Here is a 27,917-nt window from a genome sequence, read left to right as displayed (position 1 = left end):
ATGCTAATAGTATGCGATATCGTGCCTTGATCTGATATTGTTCATGTTACTAAGTAGATGAATACAACTCATGGGCGTAGAATCTAATATCATGTACTTCCAAGGGTACCTACACTCTTTTAACAGCTCCACCACCAGCTTCAGGAGGAGCCATACCAAACGGCCAAATCTAAAATGGCTTCAGGGGTGGAGCACTGAAGGAGCCATTCGCACAAATGAATTGAGCGGACGGAGCCTAAAATAGCAGCTCCACTCAGCTCCTCCCCATCTCCACAAGCACGAGTACAAAATTGCTCCTCCAGTTTCGCAGCTATTACAGTAGCAATGCCACTGTACCTCTCCATCCCCTCGTCCCCCTATCATACCGGAAGCGTGGCGGTATGCAGCCGGCCAGAGGATCACCGGCGAATGGCCTAGGCGCTTCACACCCCGTTCCTGCCCCAGCTGGCGCCAGCATGGCCGCGTCGCCCGGCGTGGGCACGAGCACCTGGCTCTGCGACCTAGCCTCACCTGACAGCATCGGATGTCTCGTGCGGCCCGGGCCACACCAGCACGCATGAGGATGGACGGAGAGAGTGACACGGTGTGGCGCAGAACAAAAGCAGCATCATGAGGATGGAGCTGGAGAGCGCCGCCCCGAAGAAAGGATGAGCCAAGGAGGAACAGATAAGGAGCAATAAAGAAGGGAGAAAAGGATAAAAAAAGAAGGCAGAAAAATAAAAGAAAAATAGAGAAAAAGAAAAAAAGAAAGAGAAAAGAGAAACTATTACTTTAATCTATACTTATATATGTTAATCATTTTCTATTTCATATGAAATTACAATATAAATTGAAGAAAAGTACAAAATGATTTGTACAACAAAGTGAAACAGCTAGGGGTACATTGGACATATGACATATTTCATTCAGTTATGAAAAATAGGAGAAGTCGTTTTGCCAAACGTTTTCTAAAATGACTTCAGCTTCACCAGACAAACCACTGGAGCCATAGCTGGAGCTGTTTCAAGGAGTCGAAGCCTTGCCAAAGGGGTCCTAAGAGTTCTGCTCTAGTACTCTTTTCCAAAAAAAAATAGTACATATCCTAAAGCATTTATTAATTACTCCCTCCATTCTAAATTGTATGTCATGTTGATTTTTCTAAGTTCATAGATATTATTATGCACCTACACATACACTATATCTAGATGCATAATAATATCTATATGAATTAAGAAAGCTAAAACAACCTACAATTTAGACCGGAGGGAGTATTATCAATTCTATTTTATGAGCATTAGAGCAGTTCTCTTCTTTCAAAAGCGTTACTTAGGACTGCATGCATATACTCGTTTCTACTTAGCAGTGTGACTAGTTACTGATTATGCTTGACCTAATAGAGAACTCTTTATGACACCGAAAGATAGAGAAATCCTCCATCCACAACTCAAATGGATGTTAACTAGTGTGGCAAAAGATAATACTACCTTCCGACTTCGGTGCTCAGAATTTCGCACCCAAGGGGATCTAGTTCCTTCTCCTTTTCTTCTTCCTCCTCTTCATCCGCGCCTGCTCGCGTCTCAAACATGGGATGGTATTGATTTGTTCATTTTGGGATTATTTTTTTTCATTGGAATCAATGGATCATGTTAGGCTCGATTTGGGAAGATTTGGCGCAGTGGATTGATTACATTTTGAGTCAAAGCTGATGGCTTAGAAGGTGGACATGAAGAGGATCGGGGGTGACGGAGGAGCAATGATCTAAAGGAGCGACGACACTGATAGAACAAGACAGGGATGGCCAGCGGCATCTGGGGTTCAATTTTGTGTACTACTGATGACGAATAATGTTCAATCTAACGAAGATCGCCTTGCACGGTGAGCATTGAACACTATTCCAGCTAATCATTCACTCGCCTAGCAAGAAACTGACTAGTAGAGAACTCACCTACCATGCGTCCCCTTTATCTCGATTTAAAATTGACTCGGGACAAAAGGTTCACCAACCGAGACTAAAGCTCGGTCACTGGCGCTCACCAACCGGGACCTTTTATCCCGGTTGCAAAGGCTAGTGGAAAAAAAAGACCATGGGAGACCTTTTATTCCGGTTTGAAACACCAACCGGGATAAAAGGGTCGAGGACCTTTTATTCCGATTTGTAATACTAATAGAGATAAAAAGGGGTCTTTTATCCCGGTTGGTGTTTCAAACCGGGATAAAAGGGTCCCCACGGGGTGGCTGAAAGAGGACTAAATCCCTCGAACTCTTTTATCCCGATTTGTAATACCAACCGAGATAAAAAGAGGTCTTTTATCCCGGTTGGTGTTTTCAACCGGGATGAAAGGGTCCCCACGAGTTAGTACAAAAGGATTGCATCCCCTATATAGTCAGATGTGCTGTGTAGGTGGGATGGCAGGAAGCTACGCGCGAGGCTGGAGGTCGTGGGTTATCCCTCACACCGCCTGGCGTGACTTGTGATGTGCGCGTGTGGGGGGCTCCCTGGGATTTTTTTTTTGCAGCGCCTGGCGTGGCGATCCTTTTTATCCCGATTGGTAGTGATCCTTTTTATCCCGGTTGGTATTATCAATCGGGATAAAAGAGAGTTTTTAGTCGTGGTTGAGTGACCCGGGATAAAAGATCCCCTTTTGTCTCGATTGGTTTATCCCGAATAAATTTTTGAAAGATTTGCATCCTACCAACCAGGATTGATACTAAGTTTACTGCCAGTGTATCCTCCGCGAGCTGCTGGGGCGGGGGCCGAGTGGAGGCGGCGATGATGGAGCGGCGTCGCATTTGTTCCTACAAAAGGCCAGCCCGCATATGGGAATTGATTTCTTTGGGATACACGGACGAAGCGCTTGCGTAGACCCCACGCGACTGGTCGGCTCATGCATGTTTTTCAACCGCGTGAAGAAAAACGCAACAGTAAATACGCTGGTTGGCGTTCCTTTTCTTCCCCTATATGAGGTTAGTTATGTCTATCTTGCTGTCTTTCTTCCATTCCAATCTGCTGCTAATATTTTGGTTCTCGGGATCTAATTTCAGTGTTTTTTACGCAATCACAAGAGCTTGTATTATGCAGAAGTAGGAGTACAGTTGCAGTGATTGTGTCAATGCGGGCAATATTATCTTTTGAAAAAATTGATTCTGTAGTATCGAAAGATCGCGACTTCCGTAAAATAGCACTGAAAGATATCAGCCCCGTAAAACACCACTGAAAGGCGAAGACATGAACTGAAAATATCAAGACATAAATTGAAAATACCAATCTGTTAGATTTCAGCATTAGCTCTATTAACTTGAATTAAAATGCTCCCAATCCGGTACCTGATGACTAAAAACATAAGAAACAAGCACATGACCTCAACTGATAGCATTTCAACACAAGCTCATTGTACAAGTCACCACATGCACTAAATATTAACTAAACACATGAAAAATATTATTCTGGTTCAACACATGGACTAATATTGACCAACGCGTAACATAGTGACTAATGAAACACATACTAGTGCAATAGCCAACTTAGTGCTCTGGTCCAACACATGCAAAACAACACATGCTCAAAATAGGTTCAATACATGACTTTTCCATACAGTAATAGTTCAATGAAATGATTCAGGATCACACTAGCCTAGTTTATGATGACCCTCCTAGTAATGCCTCCTGGTGATATATCCAGTTGTTCTGCTATTCCTCTTGTTATTGGTCCACCCACTGGTGTGCCTGGTGGTCTTGTTGGTGTTTCTACAGAAGCTGCCATCCTTCTTGTTGTTGGTGAAACAGGGATAGGACGAGCTAGGGTTTTAGTCTTACCCACTTGCAGGGACGGATGGGTACTAGTGTCGCAGGTGGTGGGGAGGGGTGGCGCCGCTGGTGGGAGGGTGACGGGCTTGTGCGAGGGGAGGGTGACGAGTCACGGGTGTGTGGTTGACCGACCGCCTGAGACTTGATTTTCTTTTAGTCCTCAACCTAAGGGTAGCAAGGTCATTTCATGTTCGCGTTATGTGCTGAAAAGTATCCAAAATAAGTTTTCGGTGAAAAAAATATGCACCTTTCAGTGGTATTTTACGGGGGCTGATATCTTTCAGTGATATTTTACGGAAGTCGCGATCTTTCAATGCTACAAAACTAATTTTCCCTTATTTTCCACACCTGTTAACACCGCTAGGGGGTAGCACCGGAATTGGCATGAATAGAAGAGAAAAATAGAAGTAATGATGAGATCATTTCCCCATCAAATAAAGTCCAAGATGAGATTTATGTTAGTGGTCAAGATGAGATTAAAAGACTATATCCCCAAATCCAGATTACTCATCCTTCTCCTCAATACTAAAAAAAAATATCATTTTGGTGATAAGAGGTGCTATTGATCCGATCCCATTACAAAAAAAGAAATTTGGTGATCACCAAACACACCTCCCTCGCCTAAATGAAGGGGATTCATCCTTCTACTCTATTCATGGTGCTGTTTAATCTGCTGCAACACTAGTTAAAAAAATACAAAAAATATTATTGGTGAGGGAAAGAAAAAATATATTGGTGACTGAGGATAAATAACCCATCTTGAGTCGTGTCTAGAACACACGAATTCACATGATTTGGGCCTTATTTAGTTCCCAATTTGGGAGTGGCAAAATTGGCATTTTGCCATAAATGCGCAACTGCAGCGTTTCGTTTGTATTTGTGAATTATTGTCCAAATATTGACTAATTAGGCTTAAAAGATTCGTCTCGCAAAGTACAACAAAACTGTGCAATTAGTTTTTTATTTCATCTACATTTAGTACTCCATGCATGTACCGCAAGTTTGATGTGATGGAGAATCTTCTTCTTGCATAGTGTCAAAGTTGGGAGTTTGGAGGAAACTAAACATGACCTTGGTGGAGATATTCTTTACAATTTTGGTCTGCAGTTTTTGCGTCCCATCAATTTTGAGCATTTTACTATGAATGTGCTTTACTCCCTCTGTCCCCTATTAAGTGTCGCTCGGAAACTATGTTTCCCTCACAATCCCGGTTCCCAAGCGACAGTTAAATCGGGATGGAGGGAGGACATGGTGCTATCCTCTGTCATACACGTTCCCCTTGAGTGTCATTCCTCAGCCGTCGGATCCGACGATCAGACGGTGCAGAATACCACTTGGAAGGTGGAACGCACCGCGCCTCGTCGCCCACACCGGCGCGGCGGCAAGGGTCGCGGGCTCGCGGCCGGGCTTCATTAAACCCACCCACCCCTTGCCTCGGCCATCTCTCTCTCTCTCTCTCTCTCTCTCTCTCTCTATACGCGCGCAGGGCCAATGCCGTTCCTGAGCCCCCTGGGCGGCGGCGACGCCGACGACTTCTACTTCGGCTACGACGCCGGGTACCACCGCAGCGGCGGTGCGGGCAAGAGCGCCAAGAAGGACAAGGAGAAGGAGAAGGAGAAGGGCTTCCTCTCCTGCCTCCCCTGCTTCGTCCCCTGCTGTAACTAACTAACCCCTCTTTCTTGGCTTCAATCTCCGCGTTCTTGATTCTCCCCATGGATTCTTGGCCTCGAATCCTTCCCCGTCTTCTTGCTGTTTCTTTCTGTCGAATAGAATTAATCTTTGATTCGCCGTCTTGCTTTCCCATGGTCGCCAGCGCCCGGCGCCGTAGACCCGATGGCGCACCGTCGCCTTCTGTCGTCGGACTCCAGCGACAGCGACAGCGCGGCCGCCATGGACATCACCGCCGACCTCGCCCGCCTCCGCGCGCGCTACTCCCGCCTGGCCGCCGGCCCGCCCGTCCGCCCCCGCGACGTCCCCGGCCTGGTGGCGCGCCCCGACGACCCGCCGCTGGCCGTGTCCGCACTCTCCTGGCTCGGCGGGGACCTCCGCCCGTCCTGCATGCTCCTGGCTTTGCTGCCGGCGCTGTTCCCGTCCCTCCCGTCCCGCACCAGCCACGCACTCTCCGCCGCCGCCCGCCGCCTCAGCGCCCGCGAGGCCGCGCTGGACGGCGAGGTGGCCGAGTACCAGTCCACCTACGCCATGAAGCTTGCGTGCGAGAAGACCAAGGACGGCGTCGCCGAGACGGCCGCCGAGGAGATGTGCAAGATGGCGCGCGCCGCCCGGCGGGCGGACAAGCTGCGGTGGCGCGCCGTCGAGGTCGCCGTCAAGGAGGTGCTAGAGCCGGCGCAGGCCAGGGAGTTCCTCAAGGCCGTCGAGGACGTGTCGGGCAAGGTAGCGCGGCACGGCACCCGCTGGCACGCGCGCGCCGGGACGCTCACGGTGCCCGTCGAGGCGTTCGAGCGCGTGCGCGCCAACGCCAGGGTGGCGACGGACGATGCCTGGTGAGGTGAGCTCTGACTCAATGATGATCGCTTCAGGCAGCCACCTTCTTCTGCAGAACTCACCTTGCTCTGATCATGGATTCGTACGTCAGTGAGAACTAGAATGTTTCCTGCTTACGATGTCTCGGTTTGCATCAGATAGGACGATCAAATGTACCTTGGCATGGTCTCATTAGAATGTTAACTGGATATACTCCTCGCTCTGGGAATATGAAATGCTTTAGTTGCTTCAGATATGTTCAGTAATTTATTTCTGTACTTCTGAGGATGCAGTTTTGAGTTTTGCATCGTTAGCTATCGCAAATTCATCAATGAATAGTGCCGGTTGCTGAACCTCTTTGGAGGAGCATGTCAAGGTTCTGACATGGTTCTTTTACAATCAAAACTTTTCTGCAGTCGATTCTGAATCCGTTCTACTCTACGTTTATTTGTTGGAACCAGCTACTCGTTCTTGGCACAAAAATGTGGGACATAATGCCTGGTATTTTGGTTGCTCAGTTCATGGAGTATATGACTGGGCACTAACAACACATTGGTGGCTTCGGGTAATGTTTGGCCATTTATTTCTGCATTTCATATTTGCTTATCATCACGGCCCCTGGATAGGCTGTCTAGTGTTGCTAAACCACTCTGGAGGAATGCAACATGGCTGTCCTGGCAACCATAAGTTGTGTTTTCCTGCCTTGCCGTACGTGGTTTTAAGACTGAAGATTCAGATGCAGCGTGGATCAGGATTTCTCACAATAATGCTAAGGTAGCTTGCTTTTAATGCAAATTCTGGATATTTCTCACGTAAATATGTGCAGAGGGATGACACAAAATGTGAAACTTTTACGAGACCCATTCTGCTTGCAGATGAAGATGATTTGTTTTTTAGCAAAAAAAAAAAAGGTATGATCAGAAGCTAATTTCGTTTTCCAAGAGAGCTGTCTGTCGATCGAAAGGCGAGGAGACCGAGAACATCACGAACATCACGAATTACGTTTGGATACCACCTACTAAAATTTAGCATTTATCACATCGAATATTTGATACTAATTAGGAGCATTAAACATATACTAATTACAAAACTAATTACACAGATGGAGTCTAATTCACGAGACGAATCTATTAAGCCTAATTAGTCCATGATTTGATAAAATGGTGCTACAGTAACCATTTGCTAATGATGGATTAATTAGGCTTAATAGATTTGTCTCGCGAATTAGCCCAGGGGTTCTGCAATTAGTTTTATAATCAGCTCATGTTTAGTCCTTCTAATTAGCATATGAATATTTGATGTGACACTGCTAAAGTTTAGCACCTAGTATCCAAACACCCCCTGAATCTACCCATGTGTTGCACACATACAGTGCGATTTTGTTCTAATGACAGGAGTCTTTTAGGGGTGTTTGGCTCAAGGGAGCTAAAGTTTAGCCCTGTCACATCGGATGTTTAAATACTAATTAGGAGTATTAATATAGTCTAATTACAAAAACTAATTACACAGATGGAGTCTAATTCGTGAGAAGAATCTATTAAGCTTAATTAGTCCATGATTTGACAATGTGGTGCTACAGTAACCATTTGCTAATCATGGATTAATTAGGCTTAATAGATTCATCTCGCGAATTAGTTTAGGAATTCTGCAATTAGTTTTATAATTAGCTATTATTTAGTTCTCCTAATTAGCATCCGAACATCTGATGTAACGGGGTTAAAATTTTAACCCCTAGTATCCCAACACCGTTAAACCAGTAGATGAGATCCGTATGCTATATTTTCTGTTTGCCAAACACAACCGTGTGGTATGTAAGCCATAATGTCGTTTTTCCTCCTCCGGTATCACACGAGTAAAAACCACTTATGATTCTGGAGCATCTTGGGCCCAGGTCCATATCATATTTTATCAGTGTCCTACAAACAGTCAAAGAACAGTGATGGGCTGTTACACACGAGTAAAAACCACTTATGACCAACTAACTGTGTCACTGTGATGTCATCTTCAATATAGTCATGGTCAGATATTGTTAGAGATGAAATTGGCACTGGATCATCATCTAGGCATCTACCACGAGATCCAGCCTGGTCAGATGAAAAAACACACTTTTGGATTTCAAAGACAATTCAGTTCCATAACGAAAACAAGAGTTATGTTTGTTTCAAATTTCAAAATTATCTAACGTGGCTTCGGCAGCATATGAATGGCCCTCAGACCAATGACGCAAGCAACAAAGCGCCACATCAACGACGTTAGCAGCCATCAGGGTTACTTGCAACGCCAGAAAAAACCTACAAATACCAGGTCACACGCTTCCAGGGAGTTACTAGTCACGTCTGCAACGAATGACTCAGGCAAACTGGAAAATTATCTTGAGTTTGATTTAAACTCAACTAAATTTCTGACCGAAATAACGTACACACAAGTATAACTTAACGCCGTTTCATCTTTTCTCTCTCTAAATCGATAACATAGTAACATCTGTTTTTGGACAACAATACGCCGATGTTGGGCTGCTTGCTCTCCCAGCTCCCAACTGCAGAGGGCAGCAGCGTGCCAACAACGGGCATACATTTACACTGGTATACAACATAAATTAAGATACGTTATCATTTGGCTATATATGTTAAATATAGGCCAATAACAAGACATGCCACTAACTGAAAGGGTGAAATGCTATCCTGATGCTATGGAAACCTCCAGTTCAGGTTTCCACTTATTCAGAAAATGTCACGCTGGAAGTGCCCTGGAATCGAGCTGCCTTGCTGCGCTTGCCTGAGATGCATGGACAAGGCATAGTTGTTAACCTGCAAAAGAGAAAGAAGAGGACACAAGGAAAGCATAAGTTTCTTCGGCACCTCAAGGAGAAAGGATCGACGGAAAGAAAAGAAGAACAACGAAGCTGTTGTACCTCAAGGCTTCTAACTTGTTCCTGATACTGAACAACCAACTGCTTCAGCTGCTGAAGCTCCTGGCTTCTCTCATCTTGCTCCTTTTGGCGCTCATGCTGTATTGCAACTGCTTTCTTCAGAATAGCGTTCTCCCTAATAACAGCTTCAAATTGTTCCTTGTAAACCAAATTTTCCTGTTTAAAGGCAAGAACATCAACTCACGTTGGATACAAGCTTTACTGCCTTTTAACATAACAATATATAAACCAAAAGAAAGCAAAAATAAACCAGCATAATGCAGTTCAATTAATTGCAACGTATGCACCTTGAATAAGTAAAATTGATCAATCAGTAAATATTTATATGAGAATGAGCTCTGAATACCCAATTCTATGGTGGCTCAGATTGTTTTAGGGTCTGCTGATTCTGAGAAGTGATTCTCTGAAATGAATTCAGGAGCTGGGAGCTGAAAAAATAGCTTCCTCCTGATTCACTTCTCGAAAAAAAAAATCTCCATAAAGTTAATCATAGAGAATCACTTTCAGCCACAGAATCACTTCTCTCTAAGAGTTAGCTCCCACTGAGAATCTACCAAACAGGCCCTTAAACTTGGCCCTTGCGCACACTGGAATATTTGACAAATAGTTGGTGTAATGATGGATCAAGTTTGCATTCTTTTCACCAAAAAGTTTGAAACAAAAGATTTGGATATGCACTCAGTTTCTTTGTCACATTAACATGTATATCACTCGGTATAATGCTTGCAGGAATGGCCCCTTGTGCAAGGCACAAAAACTATCACATTGAAATGGAACAGGTTCCTGACTAGGAATTACTAATCTATTATAATAAGGAACCATGATAGGACATCCAATGCGAAAAAAATGTGAACTAAAGGTGCTGCTAGTGTGGAAGACTACACTTAAGGAAGGAGTTCACCCTTATCAGAAAAGAAAGAACAAACTATAATAAGATTATAACATACTGTGTTTGCGGGGAAAAGATTATATCATGCATGTATTTGCAAACATTTCAGGATGCCAGTCACTTGCACATTAATGACCTTGCTGCAAAGTGGTTTGATAGCATGCCAGCTCTTCTGGCCTTTACCTCATTCATTCATCCAGATAATTCAAAACACGTGCTGAAAAAAAAAAGACAAACTATGCAGTAACCAGAAATTGAAGTTTTAGAAACTCCAGCCAACTTTTGCAATTCATGCTGAGCACCAACGAAAGGCAACGAGCAGGGACAGGTGCATCACCATCAATGACAAAGATTGCTCGAGAACAAGGAAGGGAACTCAGCTACCTTCTGGAAATTTTGAAGTGCTTCTGCACCAATACGAGAGGTCATGGCCCTCTCAAAAACCTCCAGTACTCCGGAAGCACGAGCCTTTGCATCATCCGTGTTGGAGGCACTCATCATCTCCTTCACAAGAACCTCAGACCATTGAGTGCTGCTTGACGGAAGGTTTTCTGCCCAAGGAACACTATCTACAGGTGCAGCAACCACATTGTCAACCAAAATACCTATAACATAAAACAAACTATTAACCCAGACTCCCAGAGTACCACAAAAGGGTAATTCTCAAATCAAAACAAGAATAAATGGATATACAATACATTTAGGGGGAACAGATCTGAACAAACATTTATCTTGATACATTTGTCTAATACTGGAATTGAAGAGATTGATATTGTTTAACATTAAAGCAGATAAATATGCAAGGTATTGATACATAGTACACAATTTCAAATATTTCCAAGTTTATTCATTCGACTTGTTCACTGGACAAGTAGACGATTTACTTTTTCAAGTAGGTTGGAAGCTAAAAGAAAATTCTAATCAGCATACAAAAAGCACTGTGTAAAGCATATACTCTGGTTAGAGATGGCAACGGGCATAAATCTGCTGGGTTTTGCCATCCCAAACCCATGCCCGCAAATACAAAACCTGCCCATTAAAAAACCCATGACCTGTTACGGGTTTAATTTTATGCCCAAACCCATGCCCATCGGGTACTCACGGGTCGCCCGTGGGTACCAAAGCAAGCAAAAAAAATTGTCATATACATATATATGTTCACAATTCAACAAGCAAAAAAATTGTTATATACATATATATGTTCACAATTCAATATATATGCATGCAATATTGATGTAAATCAATGGAAGTATAGTAAGAGAAGATATATGAGTTATCCAATCATAACACCACATGTTAACAAAGCACTTCAGGTTAGTGACACAAATGCATAGTATAGATCTTAAACTACCTAAGTTCAGTGTTTAACAATTCAAGTCACGACAAGAAGTAGCGCATGCATTTAAGAGTTGGGCTTTGGCCATCAAAATTGAGGTGTGCGCTAAGAACATGGGCTTATTTGATATATATGGCCGGGTCTAAAAAACCCATGGGTTCACAGGTTCGGGTTTTATGTTCCCAAACCCACGCCCGCGAACCTGATGGGTCTCACTTTTTGCCCATTAATAAACCCACGGGTAGAAAAATTGACCCATGCCCATGCCCTAATGGAGTATAAACCCATCGGGTTTCGGGTTTCGGGCACCCATTGCCATCTCTAACTCTGGTCCTTGGGTAAATCATTTGGCTTTAGAGTCACACAATCACAGGGTAAGATGTTATGTCATTAAAGCTAAAAAACAATACAATTGATAAGAGATAGCAAACGAGTTTATTTCAAGTGCCAAACATATTCATTGAACGTGGAGCAATGAAACCAGACGATAAAGAGCCTAAAGGTTCAGAAAAAAATAGACAGCCAAAAGAAGTAATTGTTAATCATGACAAGAATGAATGCGACAGACATCAAAAGGTTACCTTCTGCAGGAACTTGATCCTCAGTAGTCATCCCGTTGGGAGATTGGTACCCATTAGCTGCATCACATTCGGCAGATTGTGCATGGAAATTAAGCAAGTACTTTGTTGCTAAATCAAAATCATTTCCACCCTCTTCCAGAGCCTTCTCAATAAACTGAAATAACATAAGCTTGCATGAGGCCTCAAGTTGTGGATAAGTCTACAGCCATGCCAGCATGGCATGATACGGTTATACTTATCATTGAAAGCAAATAATATGTTGGGGAAGGACTCCATAATTAAATGGGGTGAAAACAAGTTACGTGGACAAATTAGGATATGACATCAAGTAATGAGGTAAGCCAGACATCATGCACAAACGGCCAAGAAAAGGCCATTTTGGTTCCTTGGGCATCAAGCCTTAGGGTTTCCAGTTTCATGTTTTCTTTTAGTAACAGGCTAACGGCCAACTACTTGCATGCCATAATCCAGTTGATGCACCGGGTTGCTAGAAGACTGGCTAATTATCATGCAAACTAATGGAGGCAAACAATAAATACGTATGAAAAGGTGATGCAGCATCCAAACAAATTAGGGGGTGTTTGGTTCCACGGACTAAAGTTTAGTCCCTATCACATCGAATGTTTAGATACTAATTAGGAGTATTAAACATAGACTAATTACAAAACTAATTGCACAGATGGAGGCTAATTCGCGAGACCAATCTATTAAGCCTAATTAATTCATGATTAGCACATATTTACTGTAGCATCACATTGTCAAATCATGGACTAATTAGTCTTAATAGATTTGTCTCGCGAATCCATCTGTGCAATTGGTTTTATAATTAGCTCATATTTAGTCCTAATCAGTATCTAAACATTCGATGTGACAGGGACTAAACTTTAGTCCGTGGAACCAAACACCCCTTTAGAATGCAGCACAACCGATTTCTATCTCAGAGGCTGTGCAGAAGGCATGAGCTGAATCAAAGCAAAATAGACAATCATAGTCGTGGCATTCTCGTCCACCAGAAACCAACAAAATAACATCCAGCAACTAATATTTGATCCACAAACTTCAAGGAGAAACCCTGGATAATTCCAAGATGCATAAAAGTGCTCATGCAGCCACAATTGTAGGCATAATTCAAGGTTTCTTCAGAGCTAACCCATACCGCCATAGTAATCAGCATAATATGCGCAGCTAAAATGCCAGAAACCACTCCAAACGCAGGGACAACCGAACAAACGATCCTAGGTCCCTACAAATCAATTCAAACGTATGACAGACCTTAGGACCCACCGCTGGCACACCGCGGATGCGCAAGTAGCCTTGGCAGCAACGAGCACGGTGGCCGCTCAGGTTGATCCTTGCGCTGCGGCAACGGCAAAAGCTAGTACTCTAACGGGGACGATAAGTTACCATTTGAGGAGCCGCAACGTGGAGCATAGCATGGACGACATCGGACGGATCGAATTACCTCGAGGCTCACAGAGGGGAACCTGGCGTGGATCGCGGCCACGAGTGCCGGGTCGCCGCTCCCACCGCCTCGCGGCCGTGGCGGCGATGGGCTCCCGCCGCCGCCGCCGGCGCGGAAGCGGGCGCGCTTGGAGGGCGGAGGGGTGCCCGCGTGCGGGGAGTGCTGCTGCTCCTCGAAGAAGGAGGAGGCCCGCTTCCCGCACACCGCCGCGGACATGCTGCCCGCGCCGCCGCTCTCTGCCGCTCCCTCCCGAGGTGGATGAGGATGCGTGCTAGGATTAGGGTTTCGTGGAAGGGAGAGGGGGCGGTGGCGGCGCGGATGCGGGGAAGGGATGGGTGCGGGTGGATGGAAAGGAAGGCTGTTTGTAGACGAGACGAGGAAACAGGTGAAATGGGGAAGGGCACGTTCGGTAACTAATTTTCAGCGGCTCACCGTTAGGATGACGATCGGTGGGTCTCTGTACCCGAGATCCGTAGGTTTCAGACCCAACGCGGACATGACAGGTCTAGAATTCCCTCTGCGGGTCTTGGCTTCAGGGACCCGACACATGGTGGATGCAGGATCAGATTAAAATTTTGGCCCACAAAGCACAACTGTTGTCGCACCGGCCTACCTATCACTCACCCGCACCGGCCCACACCTCCCCCGCACGGCCTCCTCCACACCTCTAGCCTAGCAGCCCTCCACCCCCTTCTCCTCTCTCACCCGCTCCCCGTGACCCTAGCGGCCTCCACCCCATCCCCACTCCCCAGCTGCAGCGGCAACTGCCGCGCCACCCCCTGCCCCGCACGGGCGACACAGCTACACCCTTCGTTGCAGGTCTTAGCCGCCCGTGCCCCTCGGCCCCTTCACCCGCGGTGATGGTGGCGTGGACCCCTGCAACACGGCAACGACAGCGGGACCCCGCGGGCGGCGCCTGGGATCCTGACGGGTAACGCCGGCGACGGGGGTGCACGGCACCCATGGGCTGACAGGCAACGCTGGCGAGGCGACGACGGCAGCACGGGCCTCGCGTGTGGCATCCGACCTCCTGCGGCTCATGGCCTCGTGGTCGCCTTCGTTGACGGCTCGGGTGTCGGGGACCTGCCCGATTTTGGGCACCCGCAGGTTTCGGGGTCGGGGCAACATTTCCACTCGAATTGGGTTTTGGGTTCAGGGCGGGTTTACTATTCGGGTTTCGAGGACGGGTCAGTGGAAGCTTCACCCGGCCCTGACCTGCCCCGTTGCCATCCCTAGTCACCGTTGCGTTGCGTGATGCGGCCGTGTTGCTATTGCTTCCCACGGCGTCAAAGTTCAAACCAAAGCCATGGGAAGGCGAAGACTTTGGCCCCGGCCTGACCCCGGTTCGCCGTCGTCATAATATATTTGGCTAGCTAATATCTATAGTTATATCGCTGAAAGGATTGCACGCTTACGGGAGCCTCTTCGTAGTTTCACCTATGCTGTTGTGCCGCGTGTTCGCTTATGATCGGTGTACGACAGACATCGTTGAAGCGTGGGCAGTAGGCGCATGACTGTCGATGTGGTGTGGCCCAACCTGGCTAGTCGTGTGCACGTTACGCGCGCAGGGCTGAAAGGATTGCACGCTTACGGAAGCCTCTCCTAATTTCACCTATGCTGTTGTGCCGCGTGTTCGCTTATGATCGGCATACAATAGACGTCATCGACGCGTGTGCAGTGGGTGCATGGCTATCGATGTGGTGTGGCCCAACCTGGCCACACGCGTCCACATTACGCGCGGAGGGCTGAAAGGATTGCATGCTTACGGGAGCCTCTCCTAGTTTTACCTGTGTTGTTGTGCTGCGTGTTCGTTTATGATCAGCGTACGACAGACGTCGTCGACGCGTGGGCAGTGGGTGCATGGCTATCGATGTGTTGTGTCTCAACCCGGCCAGTCATGTGCACATTACGCACGAAGGCTTCAACGCATCGTCCTTGCCTCGCCAAAATTTTTCCCTTGCCTCGCTCACCATCATCGCCCTTGCCGTCCCCACCTTAACCTAGCCGTTACCTAGCCCCCTTCCCCGTCCCCCGCTCCCTGCCCATCATACTGTGCGGAATGAATGGTGGCGGCGACAGCGATACATCTGCCTCCACCTGCCTCACAGTCCACCTCTGCCGCCCGCGTGTGCCACGATCGACCTTAGCAGGTGCCTGATGTCATCTTCAGCTTGTGCTCTTCTGTGCTTTCCCCTAGCTGTCGTGATGAGAGTTCCAGCAGGTAAGCACACGTTCACATTGTTTCATCAATTATTTAATTTGGGTGGATTATTTAGGATTAAGAAAGGTGCCACCAATTTTGCATCTGCTCCTTGATTTCATTTTTTTTCATTCAAATTTACGATCATTATTGATGGTGATTATGTGGCCCGTGTTCTTGAGGGGTGTGTTCTGAACTCACCACCTCTTTTAGTGCTATGGGAAAAACAATTAAGCGGGTTGATGTGATGATAGGATCGAATTGTATATGTTCCGTTCCCTTATGCTCCCGATGTTATCTTGTGCATGTATTACTTCCCATAGTAATATGTTAATTTTATCTAATACTTTCCTTCATCGAAGGGACCAGCTGCATGCAGCGAATTGTAGGATTGCTTTTTCAGTTTTTCGTCATCGGTATTTTTGCTCTGTCAAATGTATATGCTGCTGACATGTGCATTTGTTATGTAATATTGTCGAGATATACACATAACACACTATACATTGCACTTTGTTTTGCAACATTCTTAAGCAACCTTTCAGAAAATTATGTCATCATTGAAAATGGTTGCAAAAGGATCACTAAGTAGAGAACTCACATTCCATACACCCCCTTTTGTCCCGATTTAAAATTGACCCAGGACAAAAGGGAGCACGCCACGGTAGGCTGAAATGGGGCGGAGCTTTAGTGCCGGTTGTAACAACTAGTTCCCAACCACTGATGGCGTCCCCTTTTGTCCCGGTTGGAACCTCCAACCAGGACAAAAGCGCAACCCTTTTGTCCCGGTTGACTCTCGGTTGGTAATTCCAACCGGGATAAAGGGTTGCGCTTTTGTCCCGATTGGCGGTTCCAACCGGGAGTAAACTTCAACCGGGACAAAAGGTGTTCCTTTTTATCCCGGTTGGAATTTTAAATCGGGATAAAAAATCATCCCCCATTAAATCCCAAGATAGAGGCCTTTCTTCCTCTTCCAGCCCGAGCCAGTCCACTCCACAGAGACAGAGAGCTTCACCTCCTCTCCATGGCACCGAAGCAAGCCTGGGGGAGGTGCTGCACGAATTTTTTTCCTTATTTTCGTGGGGATTTCACTCATCCAAAGTGTTGTGAAGGTTAACTACTTCATTCTCTCTTCATTTATTATTGTTATGCTTTGTTTTATACTTTAGAGAGGGAGAAAAATGAATTTGCTTGTTAGAAAGAGGGAGAATGAAGATGATTTGTATTTATACATATTTTTGAGATAGAATGTGGTGGATAGTTTGCTTGTTATATACGATTTTTATTAGTTAAAACAACTTGATATGTAGAATGGAGATGGATAGTTTATTTGCTAGAATGTAAAGTAGAAAATGGAGAGGATTTTGAGCTAAAATGTGAGGGAGAATGGGGAGTAAATGTGAGGTAGAATGGAGAGGCTTTCAATATTAATTATGAGGAAAAAATTAGTGTGTCATATGTGTCGTATGTAGTATGTATCCTTGCAGCAGTTTAAGAATGATGCTACCCTTGTCTAGATAGTTTATCTTATTAAATTCAATATGGTTTTTCAAATCCGTACTTGTTGAACTTGCAAACCATGTTCATCTCGGATGAAGTAGCAAACCTTCACAACACTTTGGATTAGTGAAATTCCCGCGAAAATTAGGGAAAAAAATTCGGGCAGCATCTCCCTTGCTTCGGCACCACCGGAGAGTAGGTGAAGCTCAACTCTCTATCTTTGTGGTGGACTGGCTCGGGCTGGAGGAGGAAGAAAGGCCTTTGTCTTGGTATATAATGGGGGACAAGTTTTTATCCCGGTTAAAAACTTCAACCGAGACAAAAAGGAAAATGTTTTGTCCTAGTTGAAAGTTTACTCCTGGTTGGAGGCTCCAATCGGGACAAAAGGGTGGCCCTTTTGTCCCGGTTGGAATTACCAACCGAGACTAAACTTTTTGTCCTGGTTGATGTTACCTTTTGTCCCAGTTGGAGCCTCCAACCGGGACAAAAGGGTCACGCCACCGACGCCCCGGAACTAGCCATTACAACCGGGACTAAAGGGGGGCCTTTAGTTCCGATTGCAAATACCAACCGGGAGTAAATCTCCCTTCCATTCTTGCCTACCGTGGCGCACCCCCTTTCCTCCCGGGCCTACTTTAAACCGGGATAAAAGGGGGCACATCGAAAGTCAGTTCTCTACTAGTGGTCTTATCTCTCTAACTCCTCCTAATTTTTATAATGAGTAAATTGCACCCACCATGCAACAACTTGTATGGTTGTATCATTTTGGTCTAATAAATAGCAGAACGTGCAAGTGGGTACACGAACTTTTCAATTACACTAGTGGAAAACGGACCTTTAGTCCAGGTTGGGTAGGGCCATGGATCCCGAAAATCCAACTGGGACTAAGTTTTCGAGACAAATGGGGTCCTTTAGTCCCGGGTCATTCACCCGGGACCAAAGACCCCTTTTAGTCCCGGTTCATAATACCAACGGGACTAAAAAGGTTAAAAAAGGTGGGCCGACGGCGCGGTGGCGCCGCTCTGTCCATCTCCGCCCACCTCCGCTCCACTGCCGCCCGCCTCCGCTCACCGCCGCCTACCCTCGCCCACCTCCACCCGCCCTCGTCTGCCTCGGCTCCGCCGCCTCTGCCCGCGCCAGCCCATGCCCACTGCCGCTCAGCTGCTCGCCTGCGCCTGCTGCTCACCCTGCCCTCGCCCCGCTACCGCTCCTCACTGCCAGTGAGGGGCGAGCAGAGGGGGAAGAGGAGGGGCAGCAGAGGGGGAGGAGGCGGGAGAGGAAGGTAGAAAAGAGAGGGAGGGGGCGACGGCACAGAGAGGGAGGACAGGAGGAGAGGGAGGAGAGGAGGTGCCTGCGCGAGAGGATAAGGGAGGGAGGTTAAGGGTGAGGAGAAGATAAAGTGGAGAGAGAGGGGGGGCTGCGTGGGAGGAGGAGCCTTTTGTCCCGATTGGAAACAACAACCGTGAGTAAAAGGTCTCCTCATCCCACTAGCCGTTATAACGGGGACTAAAGCTCCCCCTTCGGTGGCTCATTTTTAATTCGGGACTAAAGCCACTTTAGTCCCGGGTCCAAAATCAACTGGGACAAAAATACCTGGATAGAAGGTCAGTTCTCTACTTACTTAGTGTTATGTGCATAGACAGTCAAATATACTCCATGCAGTTGGATTTTGCCACCATGGCGCGTGGCTCGAACAACTTTTTGCATGTAACCCCCTACCTTTGTCCTTGGCTCTTACCCAGGTACGCGAAGGTATAGTTGACAGTCCACTCGTGCGATGCCTCGTATCTGTCTCCATTCTTTCCATTCCCATCGCTGCACACAGCCATGCCGAGAGTTCGATTCAGCGAGTGGCCGCATTATCACACCGGCCAGTTTGAAGATGGCACCGTTTGAAGCCTTGTATGGCCGGAGATGTCGGACACCCTTGAACTGGTCCCAAGTAGGAGAAAGACAGATCTATGGTCCTGACTTAGTGGCAGAAGCTGAAGAGCAAGTAAGGGTAATTCAAGCAAATCTCAAGGCTGCCCAATCTCGACAAAAAAGCTATTCCGATAGGCGAAGAAGGCCCCTGCAGTTTGACATTGGTGATCATGTGTATCTTCGAGTCTCCCTGACCAAAGGAGTGCAACGGTTTGGAGTGAAAGGCAAGTTGGCTCCCTGCTACATTGGCCCTTATGAGATTGTGGAGATCTGTGGACCCGTGGCTTACCGGATCCAACTCCCAGAACAGTTATCGGCCATACACGATGTCTTCCATGTGTCTCAACTGAAGAAATGTGTCCAAGTTCCAACCGAGATCTTAGAGCCAGAGCAGCTTCAGGTAGAGACCGATCTAACCTACGCCGAATACCCAGACCGAGTTCTTGATCAGAAAGAGAGGCATACCCGGCGCCAAATGGTCAAGATGTACAAGATCCTCTGGGGAAACCACACGGAGGATGAAGCAACATGGGAAATAGACGAGTATCTGAACAAGCACTTCGACTAGGGACAACTTTAGAATAACCATACAAGTAAAAAGTTTCACATACAATTCACATAATTGCAAATCAATTCAAGTAGCCTTTAATGGATATTCAATGAACACAATATACAAATCATGGATACAAATGGAATATCATCATCTCTATGATTGCCTCTAGGGCATACCTCGAACAGCAAGTTCGACAAGGCCGGCTCAACTACACCAGCTTGACTGAACTCCCCGAAGGTGCGCCAGTAATGACGGGTACCTTCCTTATCTTAAATCAAGCTGTTATTGTGTTGTTTGATTCGGGAGCCTCTCATAGCTTTATCGAGAGTAAGGCTAGGGAAAGATGTGAGCTGGATGTCGGTCACACTAAGGAATCCTATGTGATCGCCACTCCGGGAGGGAAGATAGCCTCGGATCAGATCGTTACTCTTGTACCTCTCCAGCTAGGCCCAACTCTTTTCAAGGAAAACCTTATCATCCTTGACCTAGAAGGCATAGATATCATCCTCGGGATGGATTGGATGGCCAGACACCAAGTGGTTCTAGATACGGCCGCCCGAACTCTCCACATCAACTCACCCTTCCATGGCAGTTCTACCCTATCCTTGAAACATCCTAAGTCCGCACCTCCTTGTGCGTACCCTCTATCGACAGCCCGGCTAGAAAGCCTCCCTGTTGTCTGTGAGTACCCTGACGTGTTCCCTGAAGACTTGCCTGGCATGCCACCTGATAGAGAGGTGGAGTTTTCCATAGAGTTGATCCCCGGCACCGCACCGCTATCCAAGAGGCCCTATCGGATGCCACCTGCTGAATTGGCCGAGTTGAAGACCCAGTTGCATGATCTATTGGAAAAAGGTTTCATCCGACCCAGCACATCACCTTGGGGTTGCCCTGCCCTATTTGTGAAGAAGAAGGATGGTAGTCTACGCATGTGTGTGGACTACCGACCCCTTAATGCTGTGACCGTCAAGAACAAGTACCCACTGCCACGCATCGATGTCTTGTTTGATCAGTTAGCGGGAGCAAAAGTGTTCTCCAAGATCGATCTTCGTTCGGGTTATCACCAAATCAAGATCCGACCCTGCGACATACCCAAGACAGCCTTCTCCACAAGATATGGACTGTACGAGTACCTGGTCATGTCCTTTGGACTCACCAATGCACCCGCCTATTTCATGTACCTCATGAACTCGGTGTTCATGCCAGAGTTGGACAAGTTTGTTGTGGTGTTCATTGATGATATCCTTGTGTACTCAAGGGGCGAAGAAGAACATGCCGATCATCTTCATGTAGTTCTCCAACGGCTGAGAGATCACCAACTCTATACCAAGTTCTCCAAGTGCGAATTTTGGTTAGATAATGTCAAGTTTTTGGGACACATTATCTCCAAGGAGTGTATAGCCGTCGACCCCAGTAAGGTACAGAAAGTCATGGAATGGAAGCCTCCTACCTCAGTGCCCCAGATCAGAAGTTTCCTTGGATTGGCAGACTACTATCGGCGCTTTATACCGGATTTCTCTAACATAGCTAAGCCGATAACAGAGTTGTTGAAGAAAGAGGTCAGGTTCGTGTGGAGCGACACGTGCGAAGAAGCCTTCAAGACCCTGAAGCACCTGCTGACCACAGCCCCAGTTTTGGCTTAGCCCGACCCTTCTAGGCCGTTTGATGTGTACTGTGACGCCTCTGGCACTGGACTTGGGTGTGTTCTTATGCAAGACCACCGAGTCATTGCCTATGCCTCACGGGCATTATGACCTCATGAGCTGAACTACCCGACCCATGATCTTGAGTTGGCCGCAGTAATTCATGCCTTAAAGATATGGAGACACTATCTGATGGGCACCCACTGCAACATCTATACCGACCACAAGAGCCTCAAGTACATCTTCACTCAAGCCGACCTCAACATGCGCCAAAGAAGATGGTTAGAGTTGATAAAAGACTATGACTTGGAAGTTCACTATCATCCCGGCAAAGTCAATGTGGTGGCCGATGCTCTTAGTCGCAAGAACGGTTGCAATTGCTTGTCGGCAACAACTTTCACCGAGACTCTGCATCATGAGATGGGGAAACTCAGTTTGGAAATTGTTCCCCATGGAACCCTCGGTCACATCACCCTTGACTCAGTTTTGGAAGACCAAATACGGTCCGCACAAATGGAAGATGAGGAAATAAAACGGATCATCAGGAAGATCTCATTGAAGGATGAAGGGCATAAGCATTTTCGACAGGATGAGGTTGGAAAGGTATATTATGGAGACTGACTGGTTGTACCAGCCGACCCCGACATTAAGAAGCAAATCTTAGATGAAGCTCATCTCTCCAAGTTCTCAATCCATCCTGGCAGCAATAAGATGTACCATGATCTCCGCCAAACCTTTTGGTGGAGTGGAATGAAGTCGGAAATTGCCCGTTATGTTTCAGAATGTGACACCTGTCAACGTGTCAAAGCCAGCCATCTAAAGGTAGCGGGTACCCTGCAGCCCCTACCTATTCCCTCTTGGAAATGGGAGGACATCAGCATGGACTTCATAGTTGGACTGCCCCTTACATCACAGCGATATGACTCCATCTGGGTTATAGTGGACCGCCTGACCAAGACCGCCCACTTCCTTCCTGTCCGCACCACCCACACAGTCAAGCAGTATGCAGAGCTGTACCTCGACCGCATAGTTTCCCTACACGGTGTACCCAAGACCATCATCTCTGATAGAGGAGTTCAGTTTGTGGCACGCTTTTGGGAACAGCTACAAGCATCCATGGGCACCAAGCTCATCCGTAGCTCAACATATCATCCTCAAACCGATGGTCAAACCGAAAGAGTCAATCAGATCCTTGAAGACATGTTGAGAGCTTCTGTCATCCATTATGACAAGAATTGGGACAAGTGCTTGCCCTTGGCAGAGTTCTCCTACAACAACAGCTACCAGGCCAGTTTGAAGATGGCACCGTTTGAAGCCTTGTATGGCCGGAGATGTCGGACACCCTTGAACTGGTCCCAAGAAGGAGAAAGACAGATCTATGGCCCTGACTTAGTGGTAGAAGCCGAAGAGCAAGTAAGGGTAATTCAAGCAAATCTCAAGGCTGCCCAATCTCGACAAAAGAGCTATTCCGACAGACGAAGAAGGCCCCTGCAGTTTGACATTGGTGATCATGTGTATCTTCGAGTCTCCCCGACCAAAGGAGTGCAACGGTTTGGAGTGAAAGGCAAGTTGGCTCCCCGCTACATTGGCCCTTATGAGATTGTGGAGATCTGTAGACCCGTGGCTTACCGGATCCAACTCCCAGAACAGCTATCGGCCATACACGATGTCTTCCATGTGTCTCAACTGAAGAAATGTGTCCAAGTTTCAACCGAGATCTTAGAGCCAGAGCAGCTTCAGGTAGAGCCCGACCTAACCTACGCCGAATACCCAGACCGAGTTCTTGATCAGAAAGAGAGGCATACCCGGCGCCAAATGGTCAAGATGTACAAGATCATCTGGGAAAACCATACGGAGGATGAAGCAACATGGGAAACAGACGAGTATCTGAACAAGCACTTCCCAGGTTTTCTGTCTCGTCAAGGAGGTAAGAACGGCACACCCTACTTGATACCTGAATCTCGGGACGAGATTCTTTTTAAGAGGGGTAGGCTGTGACGACCGGCCCCAAATCTTCCAAGTTAATCTTAATCCGAGCCCCTGATCACCTGTCTAGTTTTCCAAGCCTAAGTGTTCAACCTTCCGACCGGCCCCGACCCCTGAGACCTGACCCCTCCTCGCTTGCCTCCAGTTCCGACCCCGCCAACCCATCTCACCGTCTGATCCTTCTGGGTCCTTTCCAAAACGTCCGTTCTATCTGACCGGTGGACCCCCGAGATCTTTTTTCCCCAGATCTTCCGCGATAGGCGCACTCGAGTTGCATGCCCGCTTCAGAGTCTCCCCGCCGCGTGGCTCAACTTCTCCGATGCCCGCCGATCAGCCTTGTCTCTGGCCCGCGACCAAGTGGATTCTCGCGCCCCCTTTCCCCAATTGCAGCGGAAGCCCCTCTGCAACCTTTGTGCAACGCCTCGCCTCCCGCGCCCATCATCACATCGCCAGATCCCGGCCGCAGAGCCCCGATGTCACCCGTCTTTTCCGTCACTTCGACATAGTCGCGCCGCCTAGTCTTCGCTACCCGACGATTCCCCCTCCGCTAACCCTGACCACGGCAGCGACAGCTCCTTTCCCCGCCCTGTCAGAAGCCGCCCGACAATCTGTTGCTCCGCGCTCGCCTGCGCGCCCGCGGCTGCCTGTCTTCTCACCTGTGCGCCCTCGATTCTAGCGCCGTTAAACTGGTCACTTCCATCAACTCTACCGCACGACGACGCCCGCCTCCGCTAAATCCCAACCACTGGCATGCCCGCTCCTGCGCCGCCCTAATGCCAGAGCCCAATGACCACTGGCGTCATCCCCGAAGTCCTGCACCACCGCCCTCGTCGCTCAATCGCCGCCCAGGCAGAGCACTCCATTGCTTCTTCCCCGGCCTTCACGCCGCTCACCTTCTTACTCCCGCGCCGCTTCCCTTCCCACTTCCCAGTCGCTATAAAAGGGAATGCGCGAACCCCGCCGGAGTTCCCTCCGCCATCGCTGTCTTTCCGCCATTTCTCTTGCTCCCTGCTCGAGCTCCCAGCGTCACACACTAAGTTCCTGAGGAACTCTCCTCTCTGCTCCACTCCATTTTCCCCAAGCCATCCAGCCGCTTGCTCCTCCGTGCTGCGTAAGAGCTCACTTGTGATCCACAAGAAGCACCGCCGCCGCCGAGGCACTCCCGGACCTAGCCGTTGTTCAAGACCTTAGCCCCTCCGTCCCAAGCCTGTCCCTTCCCGACCCCAAGCTTTTTCCTTATAGGAAGAAGGTAAGCTGCCGACCCCTGGTCCGCCTCGTCCGACCCCTGTCCGCTTCGCCCGACCCCTCTTATCCGCCCGACCCCGGTTCCGTCTCGCCCGACCCTACCTGTTCCGCCGACCCCTCTCCGCCTCGCCCGAGGGCTCGGCTGTAACCTTTTCTTCAAACCGAGGGTGTATGTGTAAAACTTGTGAACCATTCAGCGTTGAGTGTCTAAGGATCCCTAGCACACCAACCCTCTAGTTTAAGGGTCAGATCATAAGTGCCTTTCCTCCGACCCTTACCTCTTGATCTCCACCAGCTCCCTTGAACCTTCCCACCCTCCTGCTTTGTGTCGCGAGTTTCTGGGCTCAGACTTGCAAGTGTTGCTGTTGAAATAACCGTCTATACTAACTAATGCATTGCATTCGTGTAGAGCTGCGCCTCGCCGATGGCTTCTACGAGCTGCACCCGGCGCCAGAAGACAACGGTGTAGCTGAGCTCCTGCCCTCTGAAGCCGAAGCCGCCCCCGAAGTCGAGCAGTTCTCTTCCTCTTTGCTCGAAGGCAAGCCCCGGTTGCATGAAAACCCGGTGTTGTTTTACCATACTTGCGCATGCCTTCCTTAAACATGCTTTTGCATTTACATATAGGAGTTGGTTGGAACCCTAGATGCACGAGTTGGCTCCCATGATCTGAACACTAGCTGTTGGACCGAGTAGATGCTTGCTTAAATAGGAAACGGTAAAAGCCGAGTGATTTCCTGGCACTCGCGAGTGGTAGGAGTTGGATGTCTACCCTTCTGTTACACCTGTAAGGACGATGGACGGGGCAGGGATGAGGTAACTCTTTTGGTGGACGGATGGTCGCCCCGTCTGTCTATGAAACTTGGCTAAGTCCCGACAGTGGTGGTGTTCGTGATCAAGTGTTTGAAAGTACTAACCTCATACTTAGTATGGGATGAGGAAGCCTAGTACCGGATTGAACCTAGACATGAGCGGTCGCCCCATTGTTCTTGGAACGGAGTTTCCCCTGCTGGATGTCGCATGTGGTGGCATGCGTGGTCACAGAACGGCAGAGGCCGGGTCTGTGGAACCTTGCACCAAAGGAAATGGGCCCGACACGGGTTAGGGGATTGATGGGGAAGGCCGACACAGGAAGCGACCTCCGGGTACGCGGATGTCGTGAGGTTAGGTTCACCATGCATGGTTAAAGAACTCGAATCGATTCGTCTGCCTCTCACAGTTTGAGACTGCTTGATCGCTATGTCACCCTGAGTAAATAAGGAATCTGATGATGACATGAGTTTGGTTGATGATATATATATCTTTGGTTGGTTCTATGATTGCTTAGAATAGGTTGCAAAACCTAGACCGGTTAATGAACTTAGAACCGGAGCTAAAACTTGAAAATAGGGTTTTACTTAGTGCTTTTGGTAAACAAACCCCTCAGCCAAAAAGCCTTGCATGTCTAGAAGTGTGGAGTAGCTTTACTCCTGTCGGTTAAGTCTTGTTGAGCTTAGTAGCTCAGCCTTGTTGTGGCTCCTGTTTTTCAGGTGAAGTTGCTGCTCCCGACCCTTCTCCTGCTGGCACTTGGCCGCCCCAGCTCCCTCCGGGTTGGACGGTTGAGTGGGACCCCTCCTCGGACGGCGAGGAGAGGGATCAGTGATGTCCCGGCTGGCCTCACCAGGGATGTCCGACCCCGACGTTGCTTCCGCTAGTGGTTTTACCTTCTGTTTGTCTTTCTGAAACCCTTGTAAAACTCTGAGGTTCATTTCCTAATAAAAAATCAGTGGTTAAGTTGTTAACTCGGTGGACTTGTTGTATTCTCTGGAACCGCTCACCTTCGTGTGGGTCTGCTAAAATGGTCCTGTTCATGTGGTTAAATCGGAAGAAATCCGACGGCACTTCGTGTTTACTCGGCTTAGGCATGATCGTCGCATATTATGCGGCTAAATCAGGTTTAACCAAGTAGATCCGAAGTGGATCCACCACACTGCAGTAAAGCCTGAAGGACTTTATGCGAAGGAAACTATCATTAAGTATTGGAGGCAGAACAGAGCCAAGTATCCACATCTTCTAACTGAAGATGAGAAGAGAGAAAATAGGAGGAAGTTGCAGGAAGAGAGGGAGTTGGAGAAACAAAGGTTGAGGGAGGAGAGAGATCGCTTAGGTTTTCTGGTTGATCCGAATGCAAAATACCCTAAGGGTTCATGGGAAGAATATTTGCAGCAGGTTAGGGCAAGAAAGAGAAGTATTGAAATGGAAGAGTTACAAGAAAGGGTGGAAGAGGTGCAAATGAAGGCGATGAAGGCACTTGTTGCTGATTTACCTGTTGGTAAGGTTAATGTGGATAAGAAAGGGAAGGGAGTTGTTATTGCAGGGGATGATGATGATGAGTTACTATGTGAAGGTGACTCGAACTAGATGAACGTGTTCATTTCAGTTGGTTCATGTTTCTCTTTAGTTGTGAAAACTATGTTCATTTGTGAGAGAACTATGTTTATTGTGGAGAACTATATTTATTGTGAGAACTATGATTATTTGTTGAGAAACATGTATTATGTTATTTGCATTGAGTGTGCGTGCATGATAATACAAATATAAGTACTTGAACTCTCTAATCCACGTGTGTATGCCGTTCTTCTGATCCAAGACCCGCAACTAGCCCAGCCCAGTAGCTCAACTGCATGCTAGATCACATTAATGTAGCCAAGATCCAGATGAGCACACACATAAAAAGGGATAGAGGACAAGAGGGTATGGCATGCAATCAAAATCGGTTATAGCATCTATTGATTGTAATACAAATCTAAGTACTTGCACTCTCTAATCCACGTGTGTATACCGTTCTTCTAGATTGGCGGTCAAGCTGCAAGAAGGAAGAGCAGAGGGTAGTAGCCCGATTCTCTAGGCTCGACACGACTGTGCGAGACTTGCGTGCGTGCATTGTGCGTGGAGTCCCAATGCAACACGGGCCACTACTCTTGGTTCCTCTAGACTACAGCGTTCTCATCCTATATATGTTCCACTACCTCTATAATTCTACTATGTTCCACTACCACTATGATTCTACTATGTTCCACTACCAGATTACTCTAGTTACAATCATAATGGGAGAGCTCTGATTCTACGAGGAAGGGGACAACTACCAACTACCACTACCATTTCTCAGGATGATTGAACATGGCGTCGTGGCGATCCACATGGACAGACACAGAGAAATGTAGTGAGAGAAAGAGGACGGGGCTATCAGGACTTATTGATAGCGATGGAGAAAATGAAAGAGTCCGGGAGCGAGCTGGAGCAGATGAGTTTCGTCCTGCCCAACCTCACCACATCCCCATGAATGTGAAGCAGAAGCATGGCACGGTTGACCATCAGAGATGTGTACTCCCGCAAGGGGAGATGGCGACGACCGGTAAGCACGGAGCACCAA

At 47.6% G+C, this 27,917-nt stretch overlaps 2 protein-coding genes across 3 annotated transcripts; one reads left to right on the top strand and one right to left on the bottom strand.

Moving 5' to 3' along the window:
• Positions 1–5,264: 5,264 nt before the first annotated feature.
• Positions 5,265–6,503, top strand: LOC101767383. The gene is made up of 2 exons (XM_004956250.3): positions 5,265–5,440; positions 5,597–6,503. Exons 1-2 carry the CDS (start codon positions 5,275–5,277, stop codon positions 6,286–6,288), a joined length of 858 nt encoding a protein of 285 aa, XP_004956307.1. The 5' UTR covers positions 5,265–5,274; the 3' UTR covers positions 6,289–6,503.
• A 2,187-nt stretch (positions 6,504–8,690) lies between these two features.
• LOC101767785 lies at positions 8,691–13,851 on the bottom strand. 2 transcript variants are annotated; one of them, XM_004956252.4, is made up of 5 exons: positions 13,462–13,851; positions 12,000–12,153; positions 10,467–10,651; positions 9,176–9,349; positions 8,691–9,071 (listed from the first exon to the last, which is right to left on the bottom strand). In XM_004956252.4, the coding sequence occupies exons 1-5, from the start codon at positions 13,675–13,677 to the stop codon at positions 8,985–8,987; spliced, it is 816 nt and encodes a 271-aa protein (XP_004956309.1). In that variant the 5' UTR covers positions 13,678–13,851; the 3' UTR covers positions 8,691–8,984. The 2 variants fall into 2 exon arrangements, with proteins under 2 accessions (XP_004956309.1, XP_004956308.1); XM_004956251.4 differs by having other exon boundaries at positions 10,467–10,687; positions 13,462–13,850.
• Between the last annotated feature and the right edge of the window lie 14,066 nt (positions 13,852–27,917).

The sequence above is a fragment of the Setaria italica genome, chromosome II (assembly GCF_000263155.2).
Source record: "Setaria italica strain Yugu1 chromosome II, Setaria_italica_v2.0, whole genome shotgun sequence".
Taxonomy (NCBI): domain Eukaryota; kingdom Viridiplantae; phylum Streptophyta; class Magnoliopsida; order Poales; family Poaceae; genus Setaria; species Setaria italica.
Note: the sequence above shows the minus strand (reverse complement) of the source record. Positions and strands in the feature narration are given on the sequence as shown.

What these genes read in the sequence shown, in the direction of transcription:
- LOC101767785 (XM_004956251.4), bottom strand. Translation starts at nt 13,677, where the DNA reads ATGTCCGCGGCGGTGTGCGGGAAGCGGGCCTCCTCCTTCTTCGAGGAG. An exon ending in GGATCAAGTTCCTGCAGAAG is followed by an intron (nt 10,688 to 11,999) that starts GTAACCTTTTGA and finishes TTTATGTTATAG; the next exon opens with GTATTTTGGTTGACAATGTG. An exon ending in AACAAGTTAGAAGCCTTGAG is followed by an intron (nt 9,072 to 9,175) that starts GTACAACAGCTT and finishes TCTCTTTTGCAG; the next exon opens with GTTAACAACTATGCCTTGTC.
- LOC101767383 (XM_004956250.3), top strand. Translation starts at nt 5,275, where the DNA reads ATGCCGTTCCTGAGCCCCCTGGGCGGCGGCGACGCCGACGACTTCTAC. An exon ending in CCCCTGCTTCGTCCCCTGCT is followed by an intron (nt 5,441 to 5,596) that starts GTAACTAACTAA and finishes CATGGTCGCCAG; the next exon opens with CGCCCGGCGCCGTAGACCCG.